The sequence below is a fragment of the Orycteropus afer genome, unplaced genomic scaffold (assembly GCF_000298275.1).
Source record: "Orycteropus afer afer isolate SDZICR_OR568_19922 unplaced genomic scaffold, OryAfe1.0 scaffold00751, whole genome shotgun sequence".
In the NCBI taxonomy this organism is placed as follows: Eukaryota; Metazoa; Chordata; class Mammalia; order Tubulidentata; family Orycteropodidae; genus Orycteropus; species Orycteropus afer.
This window is the reverse complement of record NW_006922338.1, coordinates 134,382-143,702: the sequence shown is the minus strand read 5'-3', so window position 1 is coordinate 143,702 and position 9,321 is coordinate 134,382. Positions and strand designations below refer to the sequence as shown.

The window sequence follows — 9,321 nt, the reverse complement described above, 5'->3', positions numbered from 1 at the left end:
AAGCAGGGCATCCTCACCTCTCCAGGGCCTCTGCGCCATAGTCCCCAGCTTTGCCGCCAACCTTGCCCCAGGCGGCTTTCACATTGGCCTTGTCAGCACTGGACAGCACCATGGTGGCTTGTTTCTGAGTCTGGGTAGACACCAGAAGCGTGCCGTCCGGCAGCGCGCTCGTGATTTTATGACTCCGGCGGGGTGTCACACCCTGGTGGGCGGCGCTCACTGGCTGGCGCTTTGCCCGGGCTGGGCCGTAGCCCAGCCGGCAGGGGGTGCCCCCATGCAGGGGCCGCGCTGCTTGGGTCCCTGTCCTGTCTGCGGAAGGTCTGTGCGGGGCATTCCCTCCCATTACTCTGGCCTCCGTTCCACTTCATCCACCTCTCCCAAAGCTGCATGGGCGTCCTCAGCTGCTGGGGCCAGCCTGTTGGGCATCGCACCTCTGACAGAGCCTGCATTTCTGCCCCCGCTGAGCGTCTGAAGGGAGCAAGCGACCCCACACCGCCCCCCAGACTGAGCTAGGACCCTGAGCAATGGTGTGCCACTGAGTAGCAAGGAAGACACGGCACTCCCCAGTCCACAGCTGGGAAAATTTCCCAAATCAAAACCCCTCCACAGCCTTGGTTCTCACAGCCCCTTTTCTCGCCGCCAGAATCTTCATTTAACGCCGTCTGGTGCGGGTGAGGGAGGGGCAGACACGGAGCACAGGATCTGCGGGTGGGGTGGAGGCTCCATCTTAGTTCCCCGGGGGGCCGGCTTCACCACAGCCCGGGTCCCCCGCTTCCAGTGGCCAGCCTCTGGAGCCTTGGTGTGCCTGTGCGTGGCTGCCTCTTTCCCCGCTGGCCAAGTGTCATGGTTTACAGTTATACGACCAGTTACATGCCACGTTCTGCCTGACCAATGTTCATGCTCAGTAAATAGTTGTTGATTTGACAAAGCAGCTGTGTGGAGATCTGAACTTTCAGCCGTGTGAGCATCACAGACATTAACCAAAGCATCACATCAGTAAATAGTAAATAGTCACAAACCTGTAAAAGGCCCAGAGGGTGCGTGGACCAGACTGGGGGGCATTGGGGGATGGACTTTCTGTGGGGGTGACACAGCAGGGTGAGCAAGCGCTAAGTGGAGTGGGGCGGAGGCTTAGCTTTCCTGTGGGGGGCGGTCCCTGTGGCTGCAGAATAGGCATGTCATGATGTAGAGGAGGGGACTGGTAGACTCAGTGGCCGGACCCTGCAGAGGTCCACACCCTGAGGGTGTGCACAGGGAGAGCCACTCAGGCCACCTGGGTGCCATCTGGTGACTGATGGGCCTTTGGGCTGGTTGGTGGGTTGAAGAGGGTCAGCCCACTGCTCTGTTCTCAGCCCTGTCCCTGGATCTCTCAAGACCTGCCCTGAGGATCCAGGAGGACGGAGAGTCCGGCTGACTTGGGTTCAAGAACGAGCTCTCCTCCTCTCCTTCCCACAGGACCACCACATCCCACTTCCCATTCCTACTCCCATCCTTTCCCCAGCCCATTCTGGTTCTGCTTATAGTTCCAGCCCCAGTCCTAGCTCTGGAGGACAAAAAGCATTAGATGCTGGGGACTTAGAGGCCAGCCTGTCGGGGTCCCCCTGGGCCCTGGAACAGCTGCCCCTTCTGCCTGCCTGAGCCCTTCCAAGACAAGCCTCGGCACATTGTTCAGTGGCTGACTTACCTTCTTAATGTGGAAAGAACTCCCACAATAAACAAAGAGCAGGAAGATTCCGTGGAAGGTGCACAAAGGACCAGCAGGACATTCCCATTAAAAAACAGAAGCACGGACACCACTGAGAAATGAGCCCAGTGAACTGGGGGGAGGGCAGAAGGGGGCAGCGAGAAGAGCAGGTTGCAGGCCAGTACCTCTGGTGGGATTGTGTTCTTGTAAAAGGGGGGAAAAAAGAGCATGTGTCAGTAGTCAGCGTGCTGTGGCTGTGTCCCCTGAGCAGGGGGTGGGGATCAGTCCCACGTGGCTGCCCGCTCCTTCTAGAGGGGCACAGGGACTCTTTCCTGTCCTTTGAACAGCAACAAGAGGTAACCGGTGCAAGCAGGGGTAGGCGGGGTTTATTTTATGTTTGTCCATGCTGTAGGCGGAGAAGAGTGCCTTCGGAGGAGGCCCAAAGCACAGCCCAAGGTCACGCAGGAAGAAGGTGATGAGCAGCCCTCCCCCTTCCACATGTTTTTATCCAGCTGAGTTGCGGCTGGGCACGGGGTGTCTGTAAGGCAACTGCTTGGTGTGGTACTGAGGGGCCTTTGGGAACTTGTTCTCAGCCACCACCGAGGAACTACCACCTGAGAAGCTGGAGGCCACAGGGCCAGAGAGTGGGGAAAGAAGGGCAGGGTGCAAGCTAGGCACACTGGGAATTCTCACGCATGTGCGGCCGGGGAAACTGGGTGCTCCCCTAAAGCGCCGCGAGTGACCAGGCGCGCCAAGGGCCCCAGCTGCATCCTGTTCGCCGCCCCCTTCTCTGCCTCGCACTCCTGCTGGAGGGTTCTTGTGTGGGTTCAGAGGAAGGGCAGATAATCTGGGGAATCGTCTGGTGCTGTGTTTACCCCAGGAAAAGTGGGTTTTCAATCCAGACCATCTGTTTAACGGGGCACCAGTCGGGGAGATTTCAAAGGAGGTGCTGCTGTCTCTGCCTCTCTCTCCCCTCCCCAGCCACCTCAGAGGGACGGCGGCCAAGCAGAGACCCCCACCCACCCCCGGCATGTTCACGAAGACACACAGAGGCCAGGCCACACCAGGCTGTCACCCACTCAGACTTTATTCAAAGACTCGGAGGCGTGTGCAGGGAGGAAAAGGAAGGCCAGCGGCCTCACTGGGCCCCCGCTTAGCGGTATTTGGAGGTCAGCACGGTGCTCACGTTGCTGAGAAATTTGTCCAGGGAGGCATGGACGGCAGGGGTGAAATCATCGGGGTGGTGGCTGGCCAGAGTCACCAGCAGGCAGTGGCTCAGCAGCTGCGGAGAGAGGGGACGTCAGGGGACCCTCCCCTCTGCAGATCCCACAGGGCCCTTGACGTCCCAGGTGTCCGCTCTCCTCACCTTGAAGTTGACGGGGTCCACCCTCAGCTTGTGCGCGTGCAGGTCGCTCAGGTCAGACAGCGCGCCTGGCAGGTCGTCCATGTGGCCAACGGCGTGGGTGAGTGCATCTGCCACCTTCTTGCCGTGGGCCTTGACCTGAGCGGAGCCGTGGCTCAAGTCGAAGTGAGGGAAGTAGGTCTTGGTGGGGGGGAAGGAGAGGAAGGTCCTGCAGGGAGAAGGGCGGGTGAGTGCCGGCGACGGTGGTGCAGGGCGCGCGGCCAGCGCAGGGGGCTCTGAGGCCTGGGTGCAGGCTGGGTCGCAGCCCAACTAGGGCCCCTGGGGGGGGGGTGTGGAGCCTGGGGGGGAGCAGGGAAGCAGGGCATCCTCACCTCTCCAGGGCCTCTGCGCCATAGTCCCCAGCTTTGCCGCCAACCTTGCCCCAGGCGGCTTTCACATTGGCCTTGTCATCACCGGACAGCACCATGGTGGCTTGTTTCTGAGTCTGGGTAGAGACCAGAAGCGTGCCGTCCGGCAGCGCGCTCGTGATTTTATGGCTCCGGCGGGGTGTCACACCCTGGTGGGCGGCGCTCGCTGGCTGGTGCGTTGCCTGTGAGTGCGGGTCAGGGAAGTGGGCGCTTTGAGGGGGCGGGGTGGTTGGGGATGAGAGAGGCTTGCAGGCCACCCCAGCTCTCGTCCAGCACATGCCAAGGTCCAACTCTGTAATTTGTGACCCCTCTGCTATCTTTCAGGGCACATCCCCTCGCAGCCATACCTTGCCTTGACAGGTATTGGGCCGGGGCAGAGCTTGCTTTCTTAACCACCTCCTCCCGGGACAGACTCACTAAGTGTACATGGAAACAAATGTTGAATGGGATCGAGTTCTCCAAGGTTCCCTTCAGCCAAGGATGGCTGGAGGAGCAGCCCTCGGGGCTGGCAGGATAACAGGTCCTGGTACCTGCAGCAGACAGAGTTTGGTGGAGTGCTGATCAAGGCACAGCCTTCTGTATCCCTGCTGGGACCTAGAGGCGGACCTTGGGTAGAGTGGGGGGGGGGAGGGCACCCAGGACTCCTGGCACGAACCCAGAATGCTCTGTTTTGGATTTATGGAATTCTCAGAGTCCCAGGCCCTTCCTAGCCCTGCTCCCTCCCCCACAAAAGCTAGGACAGGGCCCCACGATTCCTCCAGCACAGTCATTAGGAGGTTAGGAGATGAGGCCTGGGGAGTGGGTGAGGTGGCACCTGGGCAGAGCGACCAGTGGTGGCTGAGCTGAGCTGACCCCCCCAGCCCCCGCAGGGAAGGGGTCTGGTAGGCTCTGGGCTGGCGCCAGACTCTGACTTCAACCTTCTGAGTTCAGGAACAATTGCAAAGACCAAGTGACTGTGGGGCTGCAGAGAGCCCAGGGACTTATCCACCTAGTGCCACAGCTTGTTGGGGAGAACTGGCTTCTAAACCTGCCCTGGGTAGCCTCAGGATACTCATTGCCCCCCCCCCCCCAGCACAATGAGGGTCAGAGGAAAGGGCGGACTTGGCCCAGGGCGAGGTGTTTGCTGCCGACCAAGCCTCCGGAGGAGGGAAGAAGCAGGAGGGGAAAGGGGTGCGGGTCCAAAGAACCATGGACCCTGAGCTCTGCTTGGCCAAGGAATTTGGTTGTGGGCCGAGTGTCCTTCTCTGTAAAAGGGGATGAAGATCTCAGATCTCCACCCGCGGCTCCTGGCACCAGATGGTAATGGAAAGGAGAACGGATATTCACGAATGAGGGAACGAATGAATGAGTGAATGAACGCATGAGTTAATGTGGAAGTGCTTAGCGAACGGTTTGGCTCCACGGGGTGGCGGGTGGAGGTGGAGCCAAGGACACACAAATCTTTTTTTTTTTTTTTTTTTTTAGGATTTGGGTGAAGATTTACAGAGTTAATTCACTTTTCATACAGCAGTTCACATATACTTTGTCTCATGTCATTGACCAAAATTTACAATGCAGCAGCTCCCCTCCCACTTCCTCCCCATAGTTACCTCCTCCCAGTGTCCATCCCTTCATACTCTTCGAGAGGCCCATTGTCTGCCAACCCTGTATATGATCTTGGATACACTCTCCATTTAGACATGCATAATTGTTTAGCTTGTTCACCCATCTATCCGTCCCTATACCCATGTTTGCTTTCACTGACAACTCAGTATTGTATTTACAAAGGGGTTCATATTTGTTGTCTGTACTGCCCATGTAACTCTCTCTGTCTTTCTCATCCTCAATGCTGCCGTATTGGTCACTCACATTTGGTACATTGCCCTTCTCTTCACCCAAATCAATATTTATCTCTATCTATCTAACAGCATTCCCTCCCCTTCCCTCCCACCCCTGGTAACCAACAAAGAAAATAAGGACACACAAATCTTGAGAACACCCCCAAACCCACGGTGGTCGTGGGGTGACGTTCTCTTCGGACCCTGTAGGTGGTCACTTAATTCCAGGGGGCTCCGTCGGGTCAGGGCTCTAATTTCTCTTCTCGACAACAATGACCTCATTCCCTCCCGCCCCGCAAAGACCACGCACACGCGGGTTCCGAAGGTTCGAGGCCTCGTTTATTGACAAGCCCAGACCACGGTCCGCGGCGCGCGGGCTCAGCGGTACTTCTCGGTCAGCACCACGGCCACGCCCGTCAGGAACTTGTCCCATGCAGCCTGCATCTCCACAGTGAACTCGTCCTGCAGGTGTGCGGCCAGCACCACCTGGAAACACTGAATCAGCAGCTGCGGGAAGAGGGGCGCGTGAGCGGCTCTGTCCCCCTTCGCCCCCCGCACCGGCTGCGCGCGCGACCCTCAGCCCGGCCGGGCCGGCTCACCGGGAAGTTGGTGGGGTCCACGCGCAGCACTTGCGCGTGCAAGTCGGCCAGCGGACTGAGCGCGGCGCGCAGGTGGTCCAGGTGCTGCACGGCCACGCCCACCGCCTCGAGCATGCGCTGTCCGTGGCTCAGAAGCTGCACTCGGTCTGGGCAGGCGCCCAGGTTCGGAAAGTAGGTCTTGGTGCTGGGGTACACCGTGAAGAGCCTGCAGGTCCGTGGGGCGGAGGGCGGCCCGCGTGAGGGAACCCCTGGGACTGGCCCCGCCCAGACCTCCAAGGTCCCCGCCCAGCCCGCATGAGTGTGGGCTGCATCCTGTTGGGGTTCACTTTCCCAAAGCCCTGTCCCCGCCTCCCCTAGTCCCCGGAGACCCTAACCCGGCCCACCTGAGCAGCAACTCCGCCCCAAACTGCGCCTCGTGGCCGGCGATCAGGTCCCAGACCTGCATAACCCGGGCGCGCTCCTGGGCGCTGAGCATGGCGCTGGTGTGGCGGGGCTGTGGGGGCCGCGCCCGCGCACCGGGCCTCCTTATAACCCCCGAGCCACACCCCCCTTATCGACCTGGCGGGGTGGCGGGCGCGCTGCCGCCGCGGTGGCTGCGGACGTTGGGAGGAAGCTGTAATTACTGGGCGAACAAAAGTGCTTGGCCGTCGGGCCGGGGCGCGCAGAGGGGACCTGAAGGCAGGGCGCCGGCAGGGAGCTCCGTTCCTGGGGGGCTGGCGGGGGGAGCCGCACCAGGGTCCCCGCAGGTGCCAGGCCTGCGGGAACCTTGACCTTAGGCTTCGAGGAGCAGTGCTCTGAGTCCCGACACACCTGAAGCAAGCTGAGCACGGCGCCAATTCGGGCGATTTGGGAGCGGGGCGGGGAGAGACGGAGACGCACTTGCGGACCCGGGGACTGGAGGGTCATAGGGGAAGAGAATGCCCCAAAACCATCCCCGGGGTTGCCTCCGGGCCGGGGTGCGTTGGGGTGGTGGCGGGAACCGAGCCGAAGGCGTTCCCGCCAAGTCTCCCGCCCCATCACCCCATTTTCTCCCCAGTACTCAGAACGCAGGATCCGACTCCTTCATCTTCAGCCTTTTATTGGGGACTCGGGAGGAGCTGTGGGAGGGGTTCAGGAGCGCAGGGGGCCGCGCTCAGCGGTACTTCTCGGTCAGCACTGAGGACACGACCGACAGGAACTTGTCCCAGGCGGCGTGGGCCTCGGCCGTGAAGTCGGCGGGGAAGCGCGCGGCCACGGTCACCAGCAGGCAGTGCGACAGGAGCTGGGGGCGTGGGAGGTTCAGCGCGGGCCCGGGGGCGCCCCGACAGTCCCCGCCCCCCGCCCCGCCCCTCGCCGGCGCGCACCTTGAAGTTGACCGGGTCCACGCGCAGGATGTAGGCGTGCAGCTCGCTCAGCTTGGACAGCGCGCCCGCGATGTTGTCGATGCTCTTGACCGCGTCGCCCACGGCGGCCACCACCTTGGAGCCGTGCGCGCGCAGCTGCGCCGAGCCCGGGTGCAGGTCGAAGTGCGGGAAATAGGTCTTGGTCTGGGGGTAGCTGGTGAAGAGCCTGGCGGGGAGCAGGGGCATGAGTCAGGCTCTCGGTGCACAGCGTGCGGCGCGCCCCAAACCCAGCGGTCAAGATCAATTCTATTTAGTGCAGTGTTTGGAAAAAGCGAAACGAACGCGAGAAGGCCGTGACGCACAAAGCAGGCAGGCTCAGGTTTTTTCTGGCCGCTGCCCACCAGCGTTCCTTCCTTCATTCCTCCAACAGGTGTCTGTGGCGGCCCAGCGCTAGGCCCCGCTGGGGACTGAGGGACGCGGTCTGCACCTGTAGCATGCCCTCTCCACCTACCTAGCCCACTCCTTCTCACCACCCGTCCTGACTGAGCACCTCCTGACTGAGCCCCCTCGCTGACCCCTTCCTCCCCCACAGCCCCATCACACGCCCTGTCCCTGTCGGAACTCACCTCTCCAGGGCCTCGGTGCCGATGCTGTCTGCTTGTGTGGAGACCTTGCCCCACATGGACGCGATGATGGTCCTCTCCGCCTTGGTCAGAGACATGGCGGCGGCTGTGTGGCACCTAGTGGAGGTCAGGACTGGCCTTGGAGGTGCTCAGCCTCCTGGGCCCCTTATATGGAGCCAAGGCCCCTGGGAGAGGGGAGGGGGGCTTCGGAAGTGGGTGTCTTATCAGGTCCTGTGACAATGGGCAGTGGGGCCTGGTGGGACTAGTGGGTGAGGGGCTATCACTCCTGCCACTCTGCTGGGTCCTAGAGAGATAGGGGCCTGGCCTGGCTGGAGGGGTTGCCTGTCCACCCAGCCCAAAGACTGGCCTCTGTACTGTCCCTGGCCTCCGTGCTGCGGAGAGAATGGCCCAGAACGTAGCAAGTCTTCCAAGGAACCCTTTGTACTGGCCACTCTTTTGAATCCCAAGCAGGTCAGGCTGACAGATGCCCAGCTGGGCAGGCCAGCCCAGAGGCTGGGGTCACAGCGCACCTCAGTTCTAAGCTGCTTCCTTCCCCTTCATCTCGCAAGCAGCTCAGTGCAGGGGACCACTGAACTGAGCCACAAGGCCCTCTCATTCAACTTCCATCTCTTTATCATCCTAGCTCAACCCTACCTCCCCGCACAAGGCAGCCATTCCATTGTGCTTAACACAGGCCTTTTAGTTCCTATGTGTTCTTGCAAAGGGTGCAGATTTGCTTTCAGGTCATTGTGAAATACATATAAAAAAAGTCTGTCCTTTTTTTTTCCCAAAATGATTTTGAGTTTTGTTCCACATTGTTCTCCCTCTCTATCCAGGATCTCCTACATAGATCCTCTTCCAAGTGGTTGACAGTAGTAGCTGGGCACCATCTAGTTCTTCTTGTCTCATAGTCGTTTAGGCTGCAGATTGGATGGTGTACCAGTCGCTAGAACTAATCGTTTCCATTAATTTTTGGTTTTCTTCAAAGAATCCATTACTTTTTATGTAGAATTTATTTGTTCCTTTTCATTGACCAATGATATGGACAAATGAAGTCAGGGTGTATTTCTGTAATTTGGTTTTCTGTAGACACAGAGACACCCACATGCATCCCCCCCCCCCCACTGCTGTCAAGTTGATTCTACTCATAGTGTCCCTACAGTGCTGAATGTGTCCAAGACGTAAATCTTTAAGGAAGCAGACTGCCTCATCTTTCTCCCACCGAGCAGCTGGTGGGTCTGAACTTCTGGCCTCTGGGTTAGCAGCCTACTGCTCAACCACTGTGCCAGCAGAGCTCCGTGTTCTCAGAGGCCTCTAAGAGCCGCTCTTTCTGCTCCCACAAACACGCTCCTTTCAGAGTACCAGGCTCTGGAAGAGGTTATTGAGCACCTATGTCTCACCAATCACGCCACCACGTTGGTGGTGGTTTCTTCCTTTCTGCTGAAATTACCATGAAAACGCAGTTTCGTCCCCCAAATCTTTTCTGCCAAGGATTCTCTGTCTCAA

The 9,321-nt window shown here is 59.5% G+C and overlaps 3 protein-coding genes across 3 annotated transcripts; all 3 read right to left on the bottom strand.

Annotated features, from left to right (window-relative positions):
• Positions 1–2,837: 2,837 nt before the first annotated feature.
• Positions 2,838–3,513, bottom strand: HBA1 (hemoglobin subunit alpha 1). The gene is made up of 3 exons (XM_007957442.1): positions 3,419–3,513; positions 3,051–3,255; positions 2,838–2,966 (listed from the first exon to the last, which is right to left on the bottom strand). Exons 1-3 carry the CDS (start codon positions 3,511–3,513, stop codon positions 2,838–2,840), a joined length of 429 nt encoding a protein of 142 aa, XP_007955633.1.
• Positions 3,514–5,649: 2,136 nt separating this feature from the next.
• HBM (hemoglobin subunit mu) lies at positions 5,650–6,345 on the bottom strand. Its single transcript, XM_007957441.2, has 3 exons — positions 6,254–6,345; positions 5,871–6,075; positions 5,650–5,778 (listed from the first exon to the last, which is right to left on the bottom strand). Exons 1-3 carry the CDS (start codon positions 6,343–6,345, stop codon positions 5,650–5,652), a joined length of 426 nt encoding a protein of 141 aa, XP_007955632.1.
• A 657-nt stretch (positions 6,346–7,002) lies between these two features.
• Positions 7,003–7,913, bottom strand: LOC103211489 (hemoglobin subunit zeta). The gene is made up of 3 exons (XM_007957440.1): positions 7,819–7,913; positions 7,214–7,418; positions 7,003–7,131 (listed from the first exon to the last, which is right to left on the bottom strand). The coding sequence occupies exons 1-3, from the start codon at positions 7,911–7,913 to the stop codon at positions 7,003–7,005; spliced, it is 429 nt and encodes a 142-aa protein (XP_007955631.1).
• Positions 7,914–9,321: the final 1,408 nt, after the last annotated feature.

Excerpts from the sequence above, each read along its gene's own strand:
- HBA1 (XM_007957442.1), bottom strand. The coding sequence starts at position 3,513 with ATGGTGCTGTCCGGTGATGACAAGGCCAATGTGAAAGCCGCCTGGGGC. Across the intron at positions 3,256-3,418 it reads GGCGCAGAGGCCCTGGAGAG|GACCTTCCTCTCCTTCCCCC; the intron begins GTGAGGATGCCC and ends TTCTCCCTGCAG. Across the intron at positions 2,967-3,050 it reads TGGACCCCGTCAACTTCAAG|CTGCTGAGCCACTGCCTGCT; the intron begins GTGAGGAGAGCG and ends CTCTCTCCGCAG.
- HBM (XM_007957441.2), bottom strand. The coding sequence starts at position 6,345 with ATGCTCAGCGCCCAGGAGCGCGCCCGGGTTATGCAGGTCTGGGACCTG. Across the intron at positions 6,076-6,253 it reads GGGGCGGAGTTGCTGCTCAG|GCTCTTCACGGTGTACCCCA; the intron begins GTGGGCCGGGTT and ends ACGGACCTGCAG. Across the intron at positions 5,779-5,870 it reads TGGACCCCACCAACTTCCCG|CTGCTGATTCAGTGTTTCCA; the intron begins GTGAGCCGGCCC and ends CTCTTCCCGCAG.
- LOC103211489 (XM_007957440.1), bottom strand. The coding sequence starts at position 7,913 with ATGTCTCTGACCAAGGCGGAGAGGACCATCATCGCGTCCATGTGGGGC. Across the intron at positions 7,419-7,818 it reads GGCACCGAGGCCCTGGAGAG|GCTCTTCACCAGCTACCCCC; the intron begins GTGAGTTCCGAC and ends GCTCCCCGCCAG. Across the intron at positions 7,132-7,213 it reads TGGACCCGGTCAACTTCAAG|CTCCTGTCGCACTGCCTGCT; the intron begins GTGCGCGCCGGC and ends CCACGCCCCCAG.